Raw genomic sequence first — 27,706 nt, 5'->3', positions numbered from 1 at the left:
TAATAACACTATCGGATGTCATTGTCACTGCTGCCCCCCTGTATTTTCGGAGGTGGTGTCAGGTATCCATTCTTAACCGTCCTGCGTAGGCGGGTGGGTGCTTGCTGTCTCCAGTGATTTCGCTGGGACTGGGCTCCGGCTCTGTGGTTCTGACTTGTAAAACCCGATGAGGCTCTTTCTCTCCTTCGGCTGATAACCCCCATCGGCTGCCTGTCCCGCTGTCCACACACTGCACCTTTTGTCTGCAGTTTTTGGCATTCTGTCTTTTTCGCGGTTTTTGCAAAGTTTCTGCCCGGAAAACAAAAAGGTTTTTGAAATTGAAATCTTTGAGATTGTTCTGACCTTTGATCTGTCATTATTTGTTTCCATTATTTTTGCTTTTTGTAAATCTTTTATGTTTCCCTTTTTGTGCTGTTGCTTATCTCCAAAATTCATAAATATAATGCGAGAGCTCAGGGGGGGCTGGTAATGAACGACTGCGGTCACACAAGCCCCACAGCAACTGCCCCCGTGCAGATTATTATTGCATCAAGATCCATCCTGATAAACCAGAGACACTTACTCATAGAACCAGGCACCGAGACACTCGGAATCTAATTATATTTGTTATCCATTGCCTCATTTTTTTTCTAAAATCCACTTTTAAAATTATGCAAATGAGCCAGAAGTGCTCTGGGGGCGTTACCAGAGCTATTCCGTGCTGTAGCTGCTCCCTCAGTATTTCCCCCCTCTCTCTGCCTGCTGTAATCTCACACTGTGTATGAGCACTACCCCCTCCCCCTGTGAAGCTACAGCACAGAGCCCTTCCCACTCCCAGGAGCCCTTCTGGTTCAGCATAATTATGAGTAATGTCCCTGGTTTATCAGGATGGATTTTGATGGTAGATTTAAATCTACCATCCATCACCAGGAATGTCATTTTTAGTTGTGACCGGGTCCCTTCGCCTCTGCTGATCTTAAAAACGCCTTTATCAGCCTTCCGAATCATTTCAGTAGTTTACATAGGTTTAATTTGCGTTATCTGGCTCCCTGCCAGGCTCCGGTGATATCAAGCTGCCCAACCTTACTCTCCCTTCGTATCTATCCCTTAGGAGAGGTTTAAAGGGCATCTACCACCAGGATGAAGGACTGTAAACCCAGCACACTTACATACTGGTGTGCGCCCCCTCTGGCAGGATCTGCTCTTCTTTGAGCTTGATTATTTAAGCCTTTTTTTCTGAAAAACAAGGTCTCAGGAAGCTTAGACACACCAGTATGTCAGTGTGCTTGGTTTACAAACCTTCATCCTGGTGCTACATGTCCTATACAATTTAGGTGATCAGCTGGCCTCTCCAAGATTGACTGACTGGTTTTTACTATTACTCCCCTAATATCCCCTCAGATTCCAGCTGCCCTAGACAATCAGATGGCACCCGGAAGAAGACCATCGCATAGTGGCGGTTCCAGTGTACTGCAGCTTATTTTATGTGTATTGTAGCTAAGCTGCTTGTCCTCTACCTAGAGTATGTAATGACTCTACTCACAGTACAGCAGCAGCGGATCTCTTGTGTCCCTAGTATTGATACACCCCTGAGCTGATAGCCTAGGGATAGCACCTCAGTATCTTCACCTTAGGCACCCCTTTAATTGGAAACCGTACTTTACTTGAATTCCTCTTTAATGTGAACCTCCAGTCATGTACAAATGAGCAGAGTCATGTTTTGCCAGAGAAGAGTCAATATGGGAGCTTCAAGTGTCTACATCTTTGTCTCTACAACACTATAAAGTGTAATATGTTGTGATCTGAAATGACTCTACCCCTTCAGTGTCTCAAGCAGAGATGAGTCTCGCTGGGAGGCTGTAGTGTGAGAGTATCTTGGATTCTGTAGTACCTAGGATCCTGGTTCTGGTATCATTTTATAGAAGAGAATCTCAATTCTATCACATCCAGCTTGTGGTGCTGTGAGCTACAGAACTGGACATACAGGCAGTAACAGAGGTTGGGAATTGGATCTTCATCTGAAACTCACATATTTTCCTGCCCGTATCTCCGCTTCTGTAGCCTTCAAAACCACAAGTCTGATGTGGTTTGAAAGAGTAAAATTATTTAGAACCCCAGTTGTAGCGGATGTAGAACCCAAGATAGCGACATCATAAGTCACTTTTCTCCCTTTCAGACTATGGGATTGACTCTTCTTTGGCAAAATATGACTCCTCTCTGCTCAACATGAAATTATTTAGAAGGACATTTTGCATAAGAGGGAATTCTAGAAAGGACGTTTCCTCCCCTACGTGAGGGGGGCTGCCGGATTAGTGGGGTTACCCTCGCTTCCCTTTATCGCTCTTTTTCGTGCAGGTCTTGTATGACTTCATTACAGAATGCCAAAAATAGAAGACCCCTTTAAGCACATTTTGCTGGTGTGATGAGGGTGTAGTGTGTAGTTTCCATTGTGTAGGACGGACTGGATGTGGTTAGCAGAAAGTTCACGTATAGTTCAGAGTTTGGTAAAACATTACCTTGGACCGGGCCGCGCTGGAGAAGGTGACACAGCTAAGAGTCCTGGTTCTGCTGCCAGCCTGTAACCGGAGCCCCTGCCGCTGTGTAACTCTTTGTATTCTCTTCCAGGCGTGCACCGGCATCGAGAACATCGATGAAGCCATCACACTGCTGGAGCAGAACAACTGGGACTTATTAGTAAGTATAATCCTCCCATGTCTACTAAATCCATTCTTATTACTCCACCTTCAGCCCTGTTCACACGTGCAGGTTCCTGATCAATAGAAACTATGATGAATTGTGCAGATAATTTATAGAAAGTAACAACAATGAATCTTCTAGCCCATTCTTCTTACTATTCCAAGTTCTGTACAAGAATAATTTTTAAGGGCCCCAACACAACACACTGGAGCTGATCTAAACATAGTTGAGTGAAATTGGCCTACTGTTTTTTTTTTTTTAAAGGGGTTGGAAAAACATGGTTGCTTTTTTCCAAAAACAGCGCCACCCCTGGCCATGTTTTGTGCTGGTATTGCAGCTCAGCTATATAGAAATGAATGGAGCTTAGTTGTAATACCGTGTACTACCTGTGGTCAGGTGTGGCGCTGTTTTTGGAAGAATTCGGCTATGTTTTTCAGCCACCACTTTAAGATTTCTGTGTAGAATTTAGTCTTAAAAGGGTGGTTTGTGATGTATATTTTTTTTAAATTTGACCCAGTTGGTAAAGAAATAAGACAGAACCAATACTTAGCTCTGCCCTTACCGCCAGGCTTGGGCCTGTTCTGGCCTATGTTGGGATACAGAGGCGCAGTGGTCATGTTGAGTGACCCTGTACCTATCTGTAGGGGTGTGCACCGTCACCGCTGAGCCTCTCCATATCAACAAAGGCAGATGGCGGAGATGAGGACCAAGGTAAGTACTACCCCACCTGGGGCCAATAGTAAGAGATGGATCGATCTTGGACAATCACAGTTTTCTAGCCTCAACTATTCGTAGTCTGTGACAGGTATTGTAGGTTATCCCCATTTAACTGAATTTGGTTGAGGTAGAACATGAAAGCCTACGGATGGTGCTATTTAAAAAGAAAAAAAAAACTTTATGGAAAATTTATATTTAATGCTATAGGCAACATTAAGATATAGGACACTATGTCTAGTCTTCTTATCTGCAGGCAGCTTGTTATAGAGCAGCAGGACCTGAGCAGATTGCACATAGTGTCTTATATTCAGGCAGTATGTTATAGGGCAGGAGGAACTGAGCATATTGTACATAGTGTCCTATCTGCAGGCAGCATGTTATAGAGCAGGAGGAGCTGAGCAGATAAGACACCACCTATAATCTGCTCAGCTCCTACTGAAGTGTCCTATCTGCACAATCTGTTCCTCTCCTCCTGCCCTATAACGTGCTGCCTGAATATAGGACACTATGTGCAATCTGCTCAGGTCCTGCTGCTCTATAACAAGCTGCCATGTACAATCTGATCAGCTCCTACTGTTCAATAACATGCTACCTTCAGATAGGACACTACATACGATATGCAGGTAGCATGTTATAGAGCAGGAGGAGCTGAGCAGGATTAAAGGAGAGTAAAGGAAATATTGTATACGAATATCCATAAACCTTAATTGGTAATACCCTTTGAGTGATACCATGGTCCTATCTGCCTGTGGTTTCGTTGTTGCAATGTATCCCTAGAAATCTCACCAGTCACTTGTTACCTTTAAAAAAAAAATTTTGTCGCAATTGACCACAAATTGTTTCAACTGGGATTAATAGTTTTAATCCTAATTTAGTAATTTGCTTTCACTGCCAGCCTGCGTTTTACAGATGATATCCCAATCGGAGCTAATACATGATTTGCATCCCCTCCATCCACCCAGTGTCTTTCTGGAGCTGTCATTGCCCTTTTAATGTTTTTGCTGTATGTTTGGTGCTGGGAGGGGCGATGCTGTCAGAGATAATTCAATGGGATGGTCCCGGGTGGTTGGGGTGACGTGACCTGGGTGTGAAAGGGTTTACACGTGTCTTGGTTTGTATATGAGCTCAGCGTGTGGTGCACAGCCAATGTAGGTGGGGGCTAATAGTCGTGTGATATGTGGGAGGCAGCACCCAGGGCCCGTCATGTGCTGCTCTGGACTATTTAAAGGTGTAGGTGCTGATTTACCCATGGAAAGGAGGGACACTCTATTATACCCTTCTATTAAGGGTTCTAGCACAAAGGGTTAACTGTAGATCACCCTCCGCTAACCTGCAGCTTTTATGCTGAACTGTTAATATGTCATACTGAAAGTCTCTAATTTGGGGATTCCTAAGGGGGTCCCTGTTTACTAGTATATTGGGTCATTATATGATATGACCATCGGTGTCCCTATGATCAATAAAAGCCTGACTCCATTGTACCATTTGAGGTTTAAAGGGGATTTCTAAAACTTAATGATCAGATTGATGAGGTTGATGCCAGCAGTGTGTAGTAGGAGATAGTTATACATATATATTATACATGTGCTGCAGCTTCACAGTCTGTTACACTGTGTAGGAGCGCTTCCCTACTTTGCAAGATTATATCAGGCAGAGGGAGGGGGAAGTGCTGAGGGTGGATGGGGGTGACGTGCTAGAGCACAGTGTAACGACCTGTGAAGCTACAGCATGATTAAGCTCTTGTAACACCTGCCTTTCTGCTTCATTTGCATAATTTGAAAAGTTGATGTTAAGAGGAAGCAGGCCATGGATAACAAATATAAGTAAGATCACCACAGTCACAGTGCCCAGATCTATGAGTAAGATCATGCTGGATTATGATTAAATTCCATTTAATTCGGGGTACTGTGGCTGGCAAATTACATAGACTGAAACTGGCCAAGATGCCTGATCAGACTACCAAGATTTGTCTGTAGTCTGTTACCATAGAGATGCATACATTTGCATAGGAGACACCAATAGTTAAATTGTATCATGACCTGATGTGAGCTGATACTTACTCTGCTGGTGTAATGCTCTTCTTGTAGAACGTCTTATCTTTGTTGTGTTTATATACACCAGATACATGGGCAGAAATGACCGCACCGTGCAGCAGGACAAAGTTACCGTGTCCTTGAACTATAAAGTGACTCGGCTCACATCAAGCTTGGAGTCAGTCCATTGTCCCGTGTACATTAGGAGCAGCTCTATTCCGGGTTATCATGTGACTTGTAGGCTTCATACCCCAGCAGCCCAGTTATATGACTGCTGGATGGAGACCTAGCTGCTGGGACTCCTCCCTCTCCCCTCTCCATAGACACCTTAGTGAGCTCTTCTGTCTGTGTTGCTAGCAAGACTGAATTCAGCTTCATTTTGTAGAGACGCACATAAATCAAGAAGGAGATCTTGGTAAATAATAAACTTTATATTGCACCGTCATATTCTGTAGCGTTAAAAATCATAGAGAGACATATACAAATGTATTACGTTAGAGTATGAACAGGTATATGGAACAATAGGAGTAATATGAGTGAGGGCCCTGCTCACAAAAGCTTACAGTCTATGAGGATGAGGGGTGACACAAGAGCTTACAGTCTATGAGGATGAGGGGGTGACACAAGAGCTTACAGTCTATGAGGAGGAGGGGGGACACAAGAGCTTACAGTCTATGAGGAGGAGGGGGTGACACAAGAGCTTACAGTCTATGAGGATGAGGGGGTGACACAAGAGCTTACAGTCTATGAGGATGAGGGGGTGACACAAGAGCTTACAGTCTATGAGGATGAGGGGGGACACAAGAGCTTACAGTCTATGAGGATGAGGGGGTGATACAAGAGCTTACAGTCTATGAGGATGAGGGGGTGACACAAGAGCTTACAGTCTATGAGGATGAGGGGGTGACACAAGAGCTTACAGTCTATGAGGATGAGGGGGTGACACAAGAGCTTACAGTCTATGAGGATGAGGAGGGACACAAGAGCTTACAGTCTATGAGGATGAGGGGGTGACACAAGAGCTTACAGTCTATGAGGATGAGGAGGTGACACAAGAGCTTACAGTCTATGAGGATGAGGGGGTGACACAAGAGCTTACAGTCTATGAGGATGAGGGGGGACACAAGAGCTTACAGTCTATGAGGATGAGAGGTTGACACGAGGCATAAGAGCTTGTAGAATGGACCAGCCATTCCTTATAAGAGAGCATCGCCATCTTATATACGGAGTCCAAGGTCAATGTGACTGCAGAGAAGCTGGGAGGCTTGGTATATATCTGGTAAATGGAGAAAGAAACACTTTTGCGCTTGTCAGGAGGGTGTTTCGCGGTCTGACACCTGCAAAACACAGTGAATTGAATACATTATATGTTGTAGTGGCCTACCCCATCAAGATCTCTCCCGTTAAAAACTTTATTCTTAAATTTCCAGGAGTAATAATTGAGGAACAGCAAAGTTCTGATAAAATGCTGCGGGATAGTTCTGATTATGTAGGACGTGTTCACACATGGCAGACACTGCAGATTTTCCTTTGATATCTGCTGTGAGCTGAAGTATAGCATCCACATATTATGGATAAAAATAAAAACTTCAGATTTTATACCCTAAATTTGGATGCCTCTGGTTCTCCCTACACAAATAACTGGAGATGACTGGATACGTGTCAAGCGTGGTTAAGCTTTAGGAGTCTCCACCAAACTGTCCCCGATGGGCAATAAATTTGAACTAGGAATAAAATTGTCCAAGTATAAAGTGATGAAGTCTGTATTGTATCTGGCCGGGGGACAGCGGAGAACAGATGGGAGCGTCTTGTATCAGAATGTGCCTTCTCATGCGCAGCACAGATAATGCGGCACGTTTTCTCCTCTGCTGCTCCCAAATTATCTTAAAGAAAACAGAATGAAAGGGCAAGCAGTATTTTATAGAGCAGGAGGAGATGAGCACATTGTACATAGTGTCCTATCTTCAGGCAGCATGTTATAGAGCAGGAGGAGCTGAGCTGATTGTACATAGTGTCCTATCTGCAGGCAGCATGTTATAGAGCAGGAGGAGCTGAACAGATTGTACATAGTGTCCTATCTGTAGGCAGCATGTTATAGAGCAGGAGTAGCTGTGCAGATTGTAAATAGATTTCTATCTGCAGGCAGAATATTATAGAGCAGGAGGAGCAGAACTGATTGTACATAGTGTCCTATCTGCAAACGGCATATCATCGAGCAGGAGGAGCGGAGCAGATTGTTCATAGTGTCCTATCTGCAGGCAGCATGTTATAGAGCAAGAGGAGCTGAGCAGATTGTACATAGTGTCCTATCTGCAGGCAGCATGTTATAGAGCAGGAGGAGCTGAGCAGATTGTACATAGTGTCCTACCTGCAGGCAGCATGTTATAGAGCAGGAGGAGCTGAGCAGATTGTAAATAGATTTCTATCTGCAGGCAACATGTTATAGAGCAGGAGGAGCTGAGCACATTGCCACCTCTGGTTCCCCATACGTTGTAGTACTACAAGTCCCAGCATCCCTAGGTACAGCATGTGCCGAGCACTATACTATAGATGTGTGTACATGATGATTGTCGTTATGCCGGTGCGCACCATCATGCGTGTGCTGCGCGCTGAGCCCTTCGAGACACAGGAAACCGTTAGGTTTCTGACAAATCTCAAAGTTCAACTCTGAAGATTTATTTATGGAAATATCAGCGATTTGGAGAGTGTAGAATCGGAGCTCCCCCTCCCGCTCTGTTTTCTTTGCACAATTGCCAAGAGAGAACGAGACACACACACAAAAAAAAAAGAGCTGAGAACTGCAGAGTCATCGCCCCGGCTGCTGCGTGTGATGAGGCCGTAGAGATCTGTGTGTCTGGAGAAGGGTCATAACAGATCAGTAACAAGACGTGTGTGTGTGACTGCTGGCCTCATGTTACATGCGTGTGAGCGGATCATCTGCTGTTTACATGGACCCCATAGAAGACGCTTTATTATTTAAAGGGAAATTTTGCGGTCAAAAATCCCTCCCGAACCAATAATAGTGTCACATAGGGGCTTTTAATACGAGCTGATACTTACCTTTCTGGTCATAAAACGACGATGCAACGCAGAGATAATCATCTTTTTCTGGATATGCAAATCAGCCTGCTAGTGCAACGTGGGCGGGCCCAAATTGACAGATTTGCCCTTGGACAGCCAAAGCTTAAAATGACAATCGTGAGTCGATTGCGTAAAAGGGTTGGAGCACTTGTGTTATTTGTATGCAAATCTGAAAATGTTGCCCCGCCCTTCATGCATATTCATGCTAATTTGCATATCCATAAAACGGTTTTTGGCTACAATGGGATGTTTCTGCTCCTATTAAAGGCTCCTAGGTAGTACGGCTCTGGTTATGGGAGACATTTTAGACTGGAGACATTCCCTTTAAGCATTGACCTGTGTAAAAAGTTAAAGGGGATGTTCTTTGTATCGACCCATCAGGTTCCATTGTTGTGAGATGTATTGACCTTTGTATATGTCTAGGGGGATATGGTTTCTCCTTACGGAGACTTAGGGAGTGTAGGATGTGCAATGACTCCTGGGATAAAAAATATGCAAATTTAGTTATCAAGAAGACTGAAAGCAGGTTTTTAGCGCCCCCTATCGGATGGCTGCTCTGTAACTCACTTTGGTTTGGTTTATATCCCAAATCATTTAGTCCAGGGAAGCTGTCACCAGGATTTACCCCAATAAATTGCCAGCCCTCTCTTCTTTCTGGACTTCCCTCTTTTATGTGATATCTCTCGTTTTATAGATGGATAGATCTATATAGATATGTATGATATATGTTTGTGTGTGTGTTATATAAAACCTCAAGTCAGGAAATATGACTCTTCTCCTCTAATTTTCACATGAAATGAGTCAAGTTTGTTAGCTGTAGTGTCACTTCAGAATCCCCCCATCTTTGGTTCTTTAGGACCTAGAAACAAGCTGTTGTGTCATATTTAAGGTAAGAATCTCATCTTTCAGGTCACACCAGGCTCGTGGTTCTGTGTTCCATAGAACTGGACTTCCAGGCAGTTAATATATGTAGGAACTGTATTTCTAGCCATGTCTTTAGCTTCCTGGATCTCTGGTTCTGTACCATAAACCTGATGTGATCAGAAAGAGAAGATTGTTAGGTTGAATTCCACTCTAAACATATGTTTTGTGGTGCTATAGAACAGAAGATGGGGGGCGTCTGAAGGGACACTACCCCACAACCACTAGACTTGACTCATTTTTGTCTTTAAAGGGGTTTTCGGACCCCTCGCTTTCGTGATCCGTGGGGATCTCATCAATGGGACTCCCCACCATCAGCAAGTTAGGCCTTGTCCTATGGATAGGGCCTAACCTCTCGTGTTTTATAGGTAAACGGGTAGATTTCCCATAAATAGAGAATTCTAGAAAGGGCATTTCATACTCTGAGGGGCAGGTAGTAGTGGGGTAAAATCCGGTGACGGGTTCCCTGTATCTCCAGTAGAGGGCTCTAGAGAAGCGGCTTTACTCTCCTTAAATATTTGGCGTGTTCATCCATACTTGTGTATAGCTTCAGTGATACTGACTGCTTACTGCTTGGCACTTCACTGGTTAAAATCCGCTATGATGTCTCCTGCCCGCCCTCTTGTGGTTTCCTTTAGTATTGCAGCACACTGTAGATTTGAATGGAGATGTGGTGCTGCCTATGTCCACGCTGAAAGCCAAAGTCTCTTGTGTTTGGCATGTGTTAGCCACCTTAAAGGGATCTTTAGGAATTAAACTATGGATAACCTGTTAGGATAAGTTATCAACATTTGTTTGATTATTAAGGACTATTAGGGAGGCCTCTTATTCCTTACTGAGGCTGATCCATTGAAATCCATCCTGATAAACCAGGGACACTTACTCATAGATCCAGGCACTGTGACTGTGAAAATCTCCTTATATTATTTATTCATGGCCTCCTTCCTTCAGCTTGTAAAATTATGCTTATGAGCCAGAAGGGCTCTCCAGAGCATTACCAGAGCTCCTCCGTGCTGTAGCTTCAAAGATTTTTACACTGTATTCCCCTCCCCTGCTCTCTGCTACCTCTAACTGCTGTAATTTCACAGAGGTAGAGGGAAGTGCTCCTGCACAGTGTAACAGCCTGTGAAGCTACAGCGCAGAGGTGCTCTGGTAACTCTCCCAGTGCTCTTCTGACTCATTAGCATAATTTTAAAAGTTTATGTTAGAAAGAAGGAGGCCATGGATAACAAATGTAAGAAGATTCCCACAGTGACAGAGCCTGGATCTATGAGTAATGTCCCTGGTTTATCATGGTGGATTTTGATGGGAGATTCCCTTTAAGGAGTGGGTCACCAGATCTCTTATTTAAGAAGTTCCTTGGTGAAAAAGTGTCTGTAGTGTTCCCCATTTGGGCAGAATAGGACACTGCAGTGAGGATACTAATCCTTGTTATATAACCCATAAGGAATAATGGGATCTCTTCTCGTCATCCTATGTACCTGGAGGGGACCGGTGTTACATAGGAATGTTCTGTATATTAGTTTTTTGACCTTTTTTTTTTTTTTTTTCTGACAGGCAGCAATAAATGGCGTCATACCACAAGAAAATGGCATTTTACAGAGGTAGGTACCATACGACCTTCTTCCAGGTAGTAAAATCATAGCTGGTAAATTCCAGTCTCCAGACCAGGTATTAAGGGGCTATTTCCATATGTTATAGTGATGGCATCATTCTAGGACGCCACCAATCCTAAGAATTGCTGTCAGTCTGCAGTCAGTGTTATCTATTGTCCCTGGAGAGATGTGTAATTATAACTTTGTGTATGCTTTCAAAAGCAGCAGAACTGTGACGTATACATATAATATATTATATCCAGGATTGTAGCTGTACTAGGAGCACCTTGGTGCACTCCTGTGAGAGATCTCTTAACTGAACACACCACAGATCTTTCCCTCTGCTCTGAGTAAGAGCTGATTTAATGGTATAATACAACATCATTTACTAAGAGTACAGAGTCTCCTCACACAGGACTACACGAAGTCCAGCTACAATCCTGGAGTATAATTTCTCTGTCCTGCTGCTACTAACATCTCGCATAAAGGTTTGACTGCACATCGCTCCAGGGATGATGTTGATCATCCTCTGCAGTTTTACACAGAACTGATGGCTGATTCTCTAAGATGGACAGCACCCCCACTGTTTTATATTAGATTTATGTAGGGAATTGTGGGTCGTTGAGGATTTATTGTGATGTAGAGGTGGCTTCAGTTGTGTTGCTGAAAGCTCCGTTGCTCCTCAGCTTATTGAATGTGACTTGTAGATCAGCCTTTAAGTGAACCTGTCATGAGGAAGGTCATTTTTACATGATGATAGGTTCCAATAGCCTCTGGCATGTTGATTTCAAAAATGGCTTCTGAATAATTTCACTGCTTTTTAAGTTTTTCTTTAACATTACCTGGCTCTGATGCCCCACAAAGACAAATTTGGGATTGGAAGCTGTCATCATGTAGAAATGTCCTTCCTGATGACGGGTTCCCTTTAATTTGAGATCACTGTCATGTCCATGTTCTTGCCTAATCTCTCTCTATCATTTCAGTGAATACAGTTCAGAGAATATCCCGAATCCTGTGTTTGGCCCATCCGCTCTGCCTAACACCTCCGCGTCATCCATCGCTTCCTCCTCTTCCTCCTCCGGCTCTGCCTTTCGCCCAGTAATTCCCAGCCGGCAGGTTGTGGAGCGTCTTTCCCGTATGCTGGACTTCAAAGTGGAATATAGAGAGAAGACGGCGGATGTGGTTCTGGAGGACAGCTGCACTGTCGGTAAGATGGTCCACGCGTCTCGCCCCGGTGTCCGACCTCTCCCATGTTATATGTAACCTAGGACCTGGGCCCCCGGCATTGACTATAGATTGTGGCACGGACTTGGCTTTACCGTGTCCGGATGGGAAGAGTATTTTCGGGGAAACCTGTAGTTGGCGTTTCTTGAAAGAAAGAATTGGATTTATCATTTTGTTTAATTTTTACCAGTATTTGGCAGGACGCAGGTCTCCTTCCTGTTTGTATTGGGACGTCATAAAATGCTCCGTGTGATCCAGAGTAAAGGGGGTTTTTGTTCTTTAATGTGAAATAAACTTTCCATTCATTTGGTGCGAGCGACATTAAAGGGAAACGGTCAGGGCAGTTATGAATAATAAACTATAGTCTATGGACTATTTGGGTCCCTAATCGCTCTTTAAAGTGTTTGTCCCAACTAAAAATGTTATCCCCAATCCACAGCATAGGGGATATCTTCCTAATCGGTGAGGTGCTGACAGCTGGGACCCCCACAGATCATGGGAAAGGGGCTGCCGTTCTCACTAATGGTTGGAACCTCAGGCTGAGCATGTGTTTTAGTTCTATAAGAGCTGCTGAGCACATCGCTCTGGTATCTCTGGCCCCCCTCATGCATCTGAATGAAGCGGCAGGAGACGGGCCCATTAGTGGGAATGGGATCCCCTTTCTCCTACTTGCTGGGGTTTTAGGTTTTCATCAGTGGGGTCCCAGCTGTCAGACCCCCACTGATTAGGAAGTTACCCCCTATCCTGTGGATTGGGGATAACTCCCTAAGATAGGACAACATCTATACTTGCCTAGAGAAGGGTGCGAGCTCTGGAGATCCAGGTGCTTGTGAATTGCTTCAGTTAAGCTCGTGCCCTACGCCGTGCGTCCCACCTATAGGGAGCTGCTCTGTGACGAAATGTTCCCCCCGTTAATGAGAAGCCTTTGACTAAACTCTCAGATTATAACCTCGATTCTACTCTGTGCTGATGACTTAAAGGGGTTGTCCCTAGTTTGATTGTTCTCCCCCATCTATAGGGGACGCCTTCATGAGACCACCCTTGTCCACGTTTCCATGGATCAGTCTTGATTCTAAAACGTCATCTTTCTTAAACCCTCAAAATTCGTATAATAAGACGACTACTTTACTTCTGGTTTCACAGTATTTTCTTAGTCTCCCCTCCCTTGTTCTATTGTATGATTTCTCTGCTTTTAGTTTTTTTAATGCTATAATATATAATGCTTTTTTATGTAAAATTTCTTTTGTGTTTGCAGGAGATATAAAACAAATCCTAGAAAATGAGCTTCAGGTTCCTGCAGCCAAAATGCTATTAAAAGGCTGGAAAACTGGAGATGTGGAGGACAGTGTGAGTATTGCTTCACCACTTACTTTGTTAAAGGTATTGTCCATGGATAGACATGTTACCCAGAAGTCCCAGTCCATGAAGGGCAACTCATGGTGGACTCGTGGTCCCCCCCCCCTCATGGTGGACTCGTGGTCCCCCCCCCCTCATGGTGGACTCGTGGTCCCCCCCCCCTCATGGTGGACTTGTGGTCCCCCCCCCCTCATGGTGGACTTGTGGTCCCCCCCCCCCTCATGGTGGACTTGTGGTCCCCCCCCTCATGGTGGACTCGTGGTCCCCCCCCCTCATGGGGGACTCGTGGTCCCCCCCCCCTCATGGTGGACTCGTGGTCCCCCCCCTCATGGTGGACTCGTGGTCCCCCCCCCCATGGTGGACTCGTGGTTCCCCCCCCCCTCATGGTGGACTCGTGGTCCCCCCCCCCTCATGGTGGACTCGTGGTTCCCCCCCCCTCATGGTGGACTCGTGGTTCCCCCCCCCTCATGGTGGACTCGTGGTTCCCCCCCCCTCATGGTGGACTCGTGGTTCCCCCCCCCTCATGGTGGACTCGTGGTCCCCCCCCCTCATGGTGGACTCGTGTTTTCCCCCCCTCCTCATGGTGGACTCGTGGTTTCCCCCCCCCCCCCCTCAGGGTGGACTCGTGGTTCCCCCCCCCCCTCCTCATGGTGGACTCGTGGTCCCCCCCCCCTCCTCATGGTGGACTCGTGGTCCCCCCCCCCCTCATGGTGGACTCGTGGTTCCCCCCCCTCCTCATGGTGGACTCGTGGTTCCCCCCCCCCTCATGGTGGACTCGTGGTTCCCCCCCCCCTCATGGTGGACTCGTGGTTCCCCCCCCCCTCATGGTGGACCCGTGGTCCCCCCCCCTCATGGTGGACCCGTGGTCCCCCCCCCTCATGGTGGACTCGTGGCCCCCCCCCCTCATGGTGGACTCGTGGTCCCCCCCCCCCTCATGGTGGACTCGTGGTTCTCCCCCCCCCCCCCCCCCTCGGTGGACTTGTTGGTCCCCCATTCTGACGATCCCCGGTGGTTCTTTGGGTTAGAGCAGGTGCTTTCAGTGTTTTTGTCCACTATTCTGTGAATAGGGGTAAAATCCCTTTAAGTTGTAATTGTTCCAGTTCTCCTGCATCCTGGCTGTGATATGGCCGCTGTATACTTGGATATAGTGTTACATCCATTGCCCACATGAAAGCTCAGGCATCTCTCTGGGTCGGGGTCACATGACGCAGACCCTATACATGAACAGTGTATAATCCCCGCATTCCCCGGCTGGATACGTCATGATTGTTTTGTTTCCATCTGGAAATCCCCGGAATTTACCAAACCTATAAGACCTGTGTGGACGCCGCGTGTGCCCACAATACGTCTTCTGTAAGACCTCGCGTCATGAGCTACGTAGCCCACCCACACAGTTCCAGTATCAGTAGACAGAAGAGATATTGGTGATGTGAAGCAAAAGTATTTGCATCATAGTCTCCTTCTTTATCAGTGTCATCTAGCGGAGCCATATCTGTCCCTATCATTGTCCCTATAATGCACCAGTTACTAGGGCGACACTATACGGCACTAATCCGTATTTCTATAGTTTGTATATTTATACTGATCTTTGAGATCTATTCTACCCTTTTCTCTAGTCCTAACCAAAGCTGCATTTTGGCTGCTGAGCCATGGAACGGACTCTTATGTGTCTCTGGCGCACTGCATTATATTATATATATATTGGGGGGGGGGGATGAGAAGTCTCCGTGCACAAAGCTCTTATCTGGTGTAATATAGTTAGTAACCAGGGTACTAGGACATCAGAGGAACCTCTGACATATATCCGTTCTGTTATGTACCGAAATCCACCTGCTTAGTGTTGTATGGGCTCCTCTGAGCTGCCTAAACAATCAAAGCAGAGACTACACATGATCTTGTAAGATGTCCTGTGCTTTTTGGCAAGTAAGTAACATCTTCTTTAAAGGGATTGCCACACCATTGTAAGTTATAGATTGCTGAGGGTCCAACTCCTGGGAACCCCATAGATCCAGAGAATGGAGGAGTCAGAGTCCTTACGTGAATGGATCAACGGGGTGGAAGTGTGACTGGTGCTGTGATCACTTCAAGGGGTCTGTGTAAGACAAGTCTGTGGCACCACCATAATACTCCACCATACACACATGTACTGGAGCATAATTCACACACAGACGTCTGGTCCAGAAATCGCATCATGGTGGGACAGCCTTCTTATAGTCCTGTAAGTTGCTAGTTATGGCCCCCATAAGTCAGGCTTCCCAGTATATCTTACAGATGTTCCCAAATCTAGAGATTTAAAGGGCATGTCACCCGACAATAGTTCTGAATGATCAATCTGTAGATGGATTGCATAAGAGATGGAAGCCTTAGGTCCACAAATGTGATATTCTATAGGCCCCTGTATGTATATGTACTATATGTTAGCCGGCTGCAGGACTCTTCCCTATCCCTCATCTCCAGCTCCGACTTCCAGACGGGAATGGGTTAATAATTGGTTAACACGGATCTGAGTGCGTGCAGAGGAACAGAGCCCCAGTGTTGCAGTCCTATCATTTGAGCGGACAGTCGGACTATTTTTGGAAGGCCGGGGCTTTAAATAGCAGCAGCCCCTGAATAAAGGCGCTGTTCTCCGCTCGGATACACGCTGTTCCTCAAGGCTTCTCTCCGCAGCCCTGAACAGGTCTTAAGTTACCAAAAGAAAGAAAAACACTCATGGGGAAAGGCCCTTGAATACAAATTGCGAAGGGGAGGCCCTGACCTGGCACCCGGGGCGAGCGGAGATTCCCATACGTCTGTGTTGTGCTCTGAGGTCCTATGTCCGGGATGTAAACTTTGTTTTTATGCTTTGATGGTGCTGATGGGCCGGAGTTCTCATGTTCTGGCCCAGTGACTTATCTCCTTGTAGAGAAGTACTCTGCATCATAAGCGCCTTCATTTATATCTGTATGAGCCATGCTCTCAGTGCCCTGCTTCTCCTTTACACTGGTCATGAGAGGGTGCTCCGAACCCTGTAGCCAAACACATGGGGCACCCTAAATTCTCATGTGCTTATCACCAAAAACATTTCTCGGATAGATAATGAAAGACGCGCTTATGATAAGGCTGACAAATTACCTGTGAAGGGGATGTACCAAGTTTGCAAGCTATAAGGAATTACATGCTGATGGATGAGGGTCCGACTACTGTGACCCCCACTAATCACCGGCAAAAAAACTCCCAGAGATCTGGAGGACAGAGGTCGCATTCTCACCAAATGGTGGAGTGATGGGTGGAGCATGGGTCTTTCCGATCCATTCATTAGTATGTTAGTTGGAAATTGTACAGCACTCCAGTATCTCCAGCACTCCCTGTCACTGTCTATTTGAGTGCCGGAGATAGAAGAGCGCTGTGCTCAGCAATTTATGAACATCCAATAGAATTAAATGAAGCCTTTTGTCTCATCCAGCCCCTCCACACATAATGGACAATTCCGGTCCTTTGGATCTCTGGGGGGTCCTCTTCGTGTACAACGCTCCAGTATCTCCAGCAATCCCTTTCACGATGTCAGTGCCGGAGATTGAAGAGCGCTGTGCTCAGTAATTTCTGACCATCCAATAGCATCAAAGGAAGCCATGGCTCCTGCCTCTCCACACATTAGTGACAACCCCCGTCCTCTGGATCGCTGGGGGTCCTCTTCTTATAATCATTGGGGGTCCCATCAATTGAACCCTCAGCGTTCAGACTTCTCTTATGATATCGCAGTGAGATGACTTTATCTTCTTAATAACATGGTTGTGTGTCTGTTTGTGTGTTCTAGATGTTACTTTTGTTGATGTGCTCTACATATTTTTACTTTCAGATCGTCTTAAGGACTCTTCACTTGCCAAAACACAATAACCTTTATGTCCTGACACCAGACTTGCCGCTTCCGTCTATGTCCAGCCAGTCCAGGTAATACATTTATTTCTACTATTGGGTCATTCTTCTGATGGTGATAAGACATAAATCCTCTTCTCTCAATGAATTGGATCTATAGGCACCAGCACGGAACATCTGCATAGTAGCCAAGGAGCAGAGTTATCCGTATCTACACCTATATGTCATATATTGGGCACGTGATCACAAGGTTGTCAATTTCTTTCCCCCATCAGAGCCAGTGGGTTGTGGTCATTGGGTCTGTTGGGTTGGTCGGTACCAATAAATGTTTTTTCTAATATATCAATTATTTGAGGGAGTTTATCCAGACTGTCGTGATGTCCTATGCATTAGGACAACTTGTTTTAGGATGTGAAACCTACGCCAGCCAGGAGCCAGATTTTGTTCATGTTGTATAAATGTGCTGCTCCATAAGACCAACATCAACGTGAAAGGAAATCTACAGGCTGGATTCAACCTACCGGGCAGCTCCAGCTGTAGTTATCCTGTGGCCACCCTGATATAGGGTCTGTCTAGCAAAATCCCTTTGATGTTGTCATGAAAACATGCAAATGGACTACAAGTGCTCTCCATCGGGCATCCCCCCCCAGAGCCCTTTCAGTTAATTAGTATATTTGCAAAACTTGTTTTTAACAAAAAGTAGAACCTAAGGGCCTACCCAATTTTAAGCTATACTATTGGGTGGCAAAGTTGTCCTACTTTCCTTGGATGTTCCACCTTGAGAAATCACACACAATGGCACTTCTAGTTGGAACCTATTGTAATCTACACACCTCACCTGAATATCTCCTATTTGGGGGGGACAGAAGGACTTAGAGCGGCCTCCCCCTTGATGCGCTCCTCTGTCTGTTCTGGATGAGAGTTTGCTCGCACTATTCTACCACTGGGTTTACAAGTACACCCCTTGTGGAATAACCCAGCGCTTTCTGAACTTTCCCCTTTTGCCTAATGTGGCTAGATGAAGGCCGGGGTTGTCCTATATGGGGGATGTCTGTATAGATGGAGTCCTCCTCTCATTTCAGCCGATAAAGGATTCCTTTGACTTGCCGAACTCCTTCCATCTGTTATATCTTCAGCTCCGCCATTGCTATAAACACACAGTTTCCGGGTGACCAGGCAGTAGAAAACACCTGTTCCCTTCATCCTCCTGCCGGCCCTGGAAGGGCCCTCATATCCCGGCTGTACAGAGAGTTACTATCCACTCACATCAAACGGACACTGGCGAGGATACGGTGGGAGAGGGACCCTGGTCCCCTGAAGGACGAGGAGTGGGATCTTGCCCTCTCTTCGCCTAAGCTAGGCTGAAGACCCTACAAGGGGCATCCGTATTGTACTTGTAAAGTTTCTTGTTGGCACTTGGCATTCGCAGGTCACATGACCCTCGGGCAGCAGGACTCGGGACTTCTTGTGATATACTATGGTGTCCTGGAAGTGCGGGCATTGCTGTGTACATGCCCCCTCTGTGATCACCCCACTCCCATATCATTGCTTTGAAAGTTGTGCTTAGGGCATCCGCACACCTCCCCAACCAATGATGCGCAGGTGGTTATGACGGAGGGGTTGTGCATACCATGGTGACTGCAAAGCCCCCTCCATCTGCTGGAAGCCAATCACAGGATGTCCTGAGTCCTGCTCCCCTGGGCTCATGTGCCCCATGGGTCCTGGTGAACGAGAAACTTAGGTTGAGTCTTCATGCAGACATGTGCAGTTTCTAGGCGTCAAATGCACCGTTACTTGGTGATTTACTCTGCTCACGCTGCCAATATCCCATGCACATGACCAGCTGCTTGGCGCGTTCACGGTGCGGTGAGACCTGGTGCATGCACCGCACGGTGACCAGGCACAATAGAAGTCACTGTGTACCATGAGCAAGTCCACATTAGGGCGGCTAGCACACGACCTTATATGGGTTTTGTATGTACCCTGTTAAAAATTTGCTAGGAAATGAGGAAAACTGTCGGGTTTGGCAAAGAGCATTAAAGGTTTTCTATACCGGGAAACTGGTGGCGGAGATTTCATAAAAACTTCCCCATTTGGTTCCAATAATTAAGCAAAGGATTAGAATTTCACCCAAACGAATTCTATTAACTAATGGAAGAAGATTTTCCGCTCTGCGCCGGAGTGGAAAATCTTCTTCTTTTGTTTTATAAACCGTCCACAGTCCAGATGTCTCTGATGCTCGCGTTTGGAGAAAATCGTACGTGGGGCGGCATCTCTTTATTTAAAACCAAAATATTAAATGTAGTTTTCCAGGTCTGGAATCGGCCGTCCAACAATCATCCACATGTGAAGGACATCAGTTTCCCAGACATCCCTTTCCTATTCACAGGCACCTGTAGTTTTAGAGATAATTCTGCTTTTATCTTCATGGACCAGCACCAGGAGCCGTTTTTGTACCTTTCTTTCTACAGAGAATTCGATCACAGTGTAAAGAAAACGCATAGATGTGACATTTGCTTAAAAAAAGTAATAAATGTGCCCATTTTTATTTTATGGCAATAGTCAACAGACAGCGGTGAGAACCGGTCCCTTGTGTGTGTGCAATGACAACTGAGACCACAAGGGGGCGCACAGCTTTGTATAGAAATCCTGGCCGGATTGTGCATATTCTCTGACATGTAGCATCTGCTCTGATTCCTTCTCTATTATGTAGCGTTACTCTGATTTCTGTATTGATGTACTGGGATGGTTATCACACAGCTGTATACACAGGTATCTACCATGTCTGGGCGGGCGGCAGGTCTGATCCCCCCTCGGCATCCTCTTCATACCTATCCTCTGTGTACCGGATTTCAGATACACTGCACAAGAAGAAAGGAGCAAAAAAAAACCAAAAATAGCATGCAGTATATACAGGGTGCAGCGGCTGTATGGATGAGTCGCTGTATCCGGAATTGTTTCAGTATAATGTGGGTCGCGGTCCCCATCCCATTCCATCATCGGGATTAGTGTCCCATATTTGCTTTGCGTCTGTAAGTCGGGGCTGGCGCGCTTCGGCGCTGCACAGGCTCGGGGAGATTTGCATAGTTTCCAGGTTTTTAAGTGGCGTCTGTTTGCAGCAAATGTGAAATCGCGGGCAGCATTAGCTACAACAAACATCCCCTCTCCATCCTGATTCCTTATTTTGTGTTAATGTAAATAAGCTGTAATTACAGTAAATGTGATCTGTAGCTGACATGAGCCGCGCTAAATCTGCAAGCTTAAAATCGACAGATTTAATTGACAGGTTTGGCGGCGTTTAAATTGTAAATCCCGTGGCACGGCTATAAGAAAATAAGGAAGGCAGTCATCCCGCGCCTCGCTGCAGATGAGGCACGCAGCGCCTCCAAGACACATTCTGGGATTTAGGAGGCGGAAACCACATATTTTTTTTTTTATTATTTTTTTTTTTTAAAAGCCAAAAATCCTTAAAAAAAGCTAAAAGGGAGCAGGTCCTAAAGTTTATATATCTCCTCCAACTCTAAACGATCACACATTTATACAAACTTGCATAATATACCGTATTTACTGTAGATATAGAGATGTCTGTATATAATATATATATAATAAAAGAAAAAAGAAAAAAATATATTAAAAGAAAAACAAAATAAAATACATAAAAATAAAAAATAATAATGAAATATAATACACGCAAGATCGGTTCTTTCGTTCTCAAGTTGAATTTGTGTGCAAGTCGGAACAGGTATATTTTATAATAGGGACGCCAGAATTTTCCCGTGACAATTGGATTTTCTACATTTTATGCTATCATGGGATTAAGGATTATCAATAAAGCTTCGTTACAGACACTTTACAGCTGATCATTGCAGCCTGGGACTACAGTAACATCCAGAGAGGTCACAGGGGGCAGAGGGGTCCGTCTCTAAGTCGGGGATCACGTGTATATATCTTTTTATTATTTTATCACGAATACTGCTTAAAGGGAATCTATTATAAAAATCCGTCATGATAAACCATGGACATTACTCATAGATCTGGGCAGCGTGACTGTGGGAATCTTCTTATGTTTGTTATTCATGGTCTCCTGCCTTCTAAAATCAACTTTTAACATTATGCTAATGAGCTCAAAGAGCTCTGTGGTTGGGGGCATTACCAGAGCCTCTCCATACTCTGGCTTCACATGCTATTACATTGTCTCTCCTCAATTTCCTCAACACTTCCCCCTCCCCTCCACCTTCCTGCTGTAATGTCACACTGTGGGAGAGGGGAAAGTGCTCCTGCACAGTGTAACAGTCTGTGAAACTACAGCACGGAGGGGCTCTAGTAACGCCTCCCAGAGCTCTTCTGGCTCATCAGCATCATTTTAAAAGTTGATGTTAGTTATTCATGGCCTCCTTATTTCTACTATAAGATGATTGCCACAGTCATGGTGCCTGGACTTCTGAATAAGTGTCCGTGGTTTATCGTGATGGAAGTCGCCACAGAGCCAAATCGCTCTACAAGTAGATAAAGCTTTGGATAGGGAACTTCATACACTTCCCAGTTATACCTTTCCTATTTCTCAAAGAACTGTAATTGTAGAGGAAAATGGGAAATTAATAATATAATAATAATTCTTTATTGATATAGCGCACACAGATAACGCAGCGCTGCACAGAGCATGACAAATTGACATTTTTATCGTTATGCAAATGAGCCTTGCAGCGCTGGAGTCCTGGGTTCGAATCCCACCCAGGTCAACATCTGTAAAGAGTTTGTATGTTCTCTCCGTGTTTGCGTGGCTTTCCTCCGGGTCCTCCGTTTTCGTCCCACACTCCAAAACATACTGTTAGGTTGTTTAGATTGTGAGCCCCATGGGGACAGGGACCGATATGACAAGCTCTGTGCAGCGCTGCAGAATCTGTGTGCGCTATATAAATAAAGAATTATTATTATTATTATTATTACAACATGCTGCCAGCAGATCACCTTCACCTCCTCATCCATCTCTGTGTCCTTTATTAGTTACCTCTCCATTTCTGGGGACTGCTCCGGGATCCAGCACCAAAGATTGCAGTTATGTGGGTGGTGCTGGTTTGGAGCAGACTGCCCTGGACCACCAAATGGACAGTAGAGTTGTATTGAGGGAGGCGGTGAAGGGTCCTTTTTGGGCTATAGTACTTGGCCTGGGTTAGATGTGCCCGGCTGGTCCTGATAGTAGACATCGGGAAATACAGGTGGTCCCCTACTTAAGAACACCCAACTTACAGACGACCCCTAGTTACAAACGGACCTCTGGATGTTGGTAATTATTGTACTTTAGTCTTAGGCTACAATAATCAGCTATAACAGGTATCACAGGTGTCTGTAATGAAGATTTATTGTTAATCCTGGTTCTTATGACAACCCAACATTTTTAAAATCCAATAGTCAAACAGACCCAAATTTTTTTGTCTGGAGCTACCATTATAAAGTATACAATTCCAACTTGCATACAAATTCAACTTAAGAACAAACCTACAGAACCGATCTGTGATGAGATTTAATTGAACCTTTCTGGGTCCTGTATTTCGCCCATCATGGCTTGGTTTGTCTTTCTGCTGCGCAGTAATGTGCACATTATTATCATTTATATCCACGTCCCCCTTGTTGCACCACATGCTATGACCTGGCTTGGCAGCAGCTGCCTGGCGCTGGTTGGTCAAAGAATCCGTAGCTTCTAATCTGAACATTTTACAAATGTTGTATTAGAGACTCGTCCGGCTACAATGTAGAAGAGTCCTTCTCCTATATGTTCCATGCTGCGGGTCTAATAATGTATATGCTCCCTGCTGTAGGGTCCTGTGGGTGCTGACATTGTGATGTGTGTGTTAGCACCTCTCGGTGCAGTTGTGTGGTCCCGGACCCTGCGGAGGCGCTGCTTGTACGTGTTTATCTCATTAGATGTAGTAATTATGTGAGTGTTATCCTTGTGTCTGTGCAGTAACGGGCTCCTAGGACACGTTCTCCATGTTTGGTCAGTCCGGTAGCGCCCCCTGTGACCGGGGTGAGGTGTGCCCGGGCTTGTCGGAGTGGCAGTCGGGGCTCTCCCAGAAGGATGAGCGCTGTAGTGGAGCACGCCGCTACTTGTCTTCACTGACTCTGTCTCTATTTCTATTCCCTCAGCTCTCAGCAGGAGTCATTAAACCAGAACTATACGCTGATCATCACTCACCGCGAGGTCAAGAGGGAATACAACCTGCAATTCTCTGGAAACTGCACCATACAGGAGGTGAGCGAGGTGGAGCGTAGACACCGGCTCCTACAGTAATAACTGTTTTATGTCAGGTTATTAAGTGTTCCTGCAAAATTGCAAAGATCTGCAAGTGTCTCATGAAGCCGAGGCTCTGACGACTGATGGCGGCCATGTTTTAGGGGCGTCCACGCAGCACGCTGCCCGAAGGTCAAATATCCGAATATTTCTAGTGATTTGTGGTACGGGACCTGAATTAACAATGTGTCACAGATTGAAAAAGCGTTTAAAGTGGTCACATGATCATCATCATTATAACGCTGACTCGAAAAGCAATTCATTTTCTTTCAAGGAAACCTACCATCAGGAATTTAGCCATTAAAGGGGTTTTCCCCATGTACTAAAGTTAGACCTTATCCACAGGATAGGGCCTAACTTGCTGATCAGTGGGGGACTCGGTGCTGTCCCGTTGGACCCCTTGTCCCTCCGTCAGACTAATGGAGTAGACGGCCGCGCATGACTGTACTGTTCCATTAATCTCTATTGCGCTCTGCAATTTCCATCAGCTCCATAGAGATTAATGGAGCCGAACGGTCCGTTGGACCCCTTGTTCTGGCAGTCTGGAGTGGTCTAAGCACTGATACCCCCACTGATCAGCAAGTTAGGGGATAGGGCCTAACTTTAGTTCGTAGGAAAACCACTTTAAGGAAGAACTTATGCTAGGTTCTCTGTAACATCCTAAGCCCTAAACAGTCACTTTCTAACCTTCTACACGGTAACTAATATGCAAATTTTCCCCAGAGGCTACTGGGGTGTGGGTCAGAGGATCCTAGTTGAAGCTTCTGTCTTGCCACTGGCTCCCGGGGATGTGCGCATGCAGCACTGAAGCTATGGGAGCCCGTTCCTGTTATTTGGGGGGTTTTCCTCACTGAAATCCCCACCGTTTTGTGGGAAAGCCCCTTTAATAAGTAGATTCCTGATGGTAGTTTTCCGTTTAAAGGGACTGTACCAAGTTTATTATCCCCATTCCACAGGATGGACTGTCCCGACTGCTGGGATCCCCTCAGTCACAAGAAGGGGGAGCGGCAGGGTGAACCCTCCAGTCAATACACTTCCAGTGTCAGAAATTACCAAGCACAACGCCCCAGTAGCTTATGGACTCCTATAGGCACCAGATTGATTGGCATGGATACCAGAGCAGTGTGCTCAGCAATTTCAGATACTCTCATGGTTTTAAATGGAGCAGCAGGACACATGAGCGGATGAGATGAATGGACCCCCTGTCTCATGATCTACGGGGGTCCTGGCAGTCGCACCAGTGCTGATCAGATTGCTGAGAGGGTGATAGATGGACGGATGGTTGGCTAGGAATGATACAATCAGGATAAATGTTAAGGTTATGGATGGATTTATTGTATCCATATCAAATCTGTTGGGTCTGACTCCAAATCGTCTGAATGGGGGCTGTAACAGGGAATGGAGCTGTGCTTCTAGCTGTGCTCTTTGTGTCATCCAGTAGGGATTGTAATGGTCTGACATCCTCTGACCAGGTCAATATCAGTGGTTCACAACCCCTTTAATATAAAGCAGATCTGTATGTATAGCGCAGGCACTCTTCTTCCTGTGTATTGGTGTAATGACATGCATGCTCAGCCCAAGCAATATCACCAGAACTATTTTTTTTTTTTACCCTGTTACTCGGCGTGGAAATCTCCTTCATGAAAAGATTTTGTTCGTTTTTAACACAATATTCATTGCCCCTTTTGGATAAGATGAATTTTTCAATGATTTCTGGGTGGAGGGAGATGCCTATTGGACAATTATTCATGTAGACAATGTCCTGGTCCCTTTGATGTAAAACGTTACCCTTAGGTTTCCTGCACACGGTCGCAGTTTTGGACTGTGCCAGCAGTTTAAGGGGCTGGGACGCGTCTGCATAGCTCTCTTTGGCTGCATGCACACAGTCATGCGTGCACGAGCCGACTGTCCTGGCCGCAAGTTATGGAGCAGGTCCTATTCCGGCCTGTGTGAGGTGTGCTCCCACGGATGACGCTCTGGCTGCAAACTATACTCCATGGGACCATTGTCTGCGGCCTGTGACCTGCAAAGGATCAGAAGGACCTGGGGGTACTAGTAGATTGTAAATTAAATAACAGCATGCAATGTCAATCAGCTGCCTCTAAAGCCAGTAGGATCTTGTCATGTATTAGCAGTGGTCTGGACTCTCAGGATGGGGATGTAATATTACCACTGTACGAGTCCTTGGTTCCACCTCACATGGAATATGCCATCTAGTTCTGGGCACCGGTCCATAAAAAGGAGGCCCTGGAGCTGGAGAGGGTACAATGTAGAACCACGACAATGATAAGGGGTATGGAGGGTCTCAGTTATGAGAAAAGATTAAAACAACTAGATTTATTTGGTCTGGAAAAGAGACGACTACGAGGGGACATGATTAATCTATATAAATATATGAATGGTCCATACAAAAAATATGGTGGTAAGTTGTTCCAGGTTAAATCAAATCAAAAGACGAGGGGGCACTGTCTCCGTCTGGACAAAACAAGGTTCAATCACCAGAGGTGACAGGGCTTCTTTACTATGAGAACTGTCAATCTGTGGAATAGCCGAGCTCAGGCGCTGGTCACAGCAGGGACAGCAGAGAGCTTCAAGAAGGGTCTAGATGCCTTTTTACACCTAAATAACATTAATGATTATGTTACATAGAAATGTTTCACCTAAATCTCTTCCTCATCCAAACCCTTCCCTTCCTTGGTTGAACCTTATGGACATGTCTTATTTCAATTGTATGAACTATGATATTATGATACTATGATGTGCTTTTTACTATTTTAGATGTTATATATATCGATCTTGCCAAGAGACACAACTGTAGATTATCCACTTTTTATGTTTCCATTCTTGTGTTATAAACATGTCTGGGGTAGAATAATTAAGAGCCGCCTCCTGGACCCTCAGAATGGTTATAGCAGGGTAATACTGGCCCATCAGTGTAATAGGGATCCTCGTTGGGTCTTGGCTTTAATGGGAACCTGTCACCAGAAATTGATCTAATAAACCACTGCCAGTATATCATCACGCTGCTTAACAGCTTCTAGATTTGTCTATTTCATGGACCCGTGTGGTGGTATCATCCAGAAAATCAACTTTGAAGTGAGATCAAATTTGGTTATATAAAATCAAGGATGCCTAGAGTTCAGCACCGAAGTCAAGCTCTCCTTCCATCAAAATGCCCTCAGCTATGTAATCAAAGTCCTGCATACAGACACTTCACTTACCTGAAGTCTGTTTTATGATCTCATTCACAGGGAGGGGGCCTTCCAGAGGTGGGGAGAGCTTGACTTCGGCGCTGAACTCTCCACCTCCATGATTTTATACACAACCCATTTACATCTTGCTTCAAAGTTGATTTTCTGGATGATGCCACCACATTGGGACATGAAAGTGACAATAACTAGAAGGTGTTACGCTGCTTCACAACATTCTGGGAGTGGTATATTAGGCCATTAACACTATTATAGATCCCAGAAGTCCAGCAAAAGACAATTTGGAAACCACTTGTGTCTATTTTTCTGGGGCTGATGAAGGGTGGACCCAGAAATAATTAAATATTTTTTTTGGGTGGGCGTCAGTCTCACATAGGCTTGGAGCTATTAAAACGTGGGATTTTCTTGACATGTATCACCCCAAGAATGTCTGCCCTAATCTTCTCATCCTGGGTCACAACTGCTGGCAAACCCTCTTTCCGTTTTAGGATTTGTAAAATGGGGGGGTTACAAATAAACGCCAATTACTGCTAATCTGATTTCTAAATGTTTCCAGGTACGTCTGGTAGACCTGCTCTTATGGCTTCTGTACTTGGCTGTAGTGGTGATAGCAAATGATTCGATGAGACTCCCAATCCCGTGTAATTTACAGGATGTGATTTATAGCTGATCAATCAGTTTTTCATAATTTAACAGAAAATGGAACAATTCAATTTGCTGTTTCGCTGAAGATTTTTGCAGCCGCAACGCCGA

General features: G+C 45.4%; 1 protein-coding gene across 1 annotated transcript in view; it reads left to right on the top strand.

Annotated features, from left to right (window-relative positions):
- The window catches only part of FAF1 (Fas associated factor 1), a 148,363-nt gene that overhangs the window by 13,513 nt on the left and 107,144 nt on the right, over positions 1 to 27,706 (top strand). The window contains exons 2-7 of the mRNA XM_072128875.1: positions 2,605 to 2,673; positions 10,986 to 11,032; positions 12,007 to 12,230; positions 13,503 to 13,594; positions 17,439 to 17,530; positions 23,600 to 23,705. Of these exons, the coding sequence (XP_071984976.1) occupies positions 2,605 to 2,673; positions 10,986 to 11,032; positions 12,007 to 12,230; positions 13,503 to 13,594; positions 17,439 to 17,530; positions 23,600 to 23,705 (630 nt within the window). The remainder of the gene's footprint in view (positions 1 to 2,604; positions 2,674 to 10,985; positions 11,033 to 12,006; positions 12,231 to 13,502; positions 13,595 to 17,438; positions 17,531 to 23,599; positions 23,706 to 27,706) is intronic.

The sequence above is a fragment of the Engystomops pustulosus genome, chromosome 10, assembly GCF_040894005.1.
Source record: "Engystomops pustulosus chromosome 10, aEngPut4.maternal, whole genome shotgun sequence".
NCBI lineage: Eukaryota > Metazoa > Chordata > Amphibia > Anura > Leptodactylidae > Engystomops > Engystomops pustulosus.
This window is presented reverse-complemented; position numbering and strand designations above follow the sequence as displayed.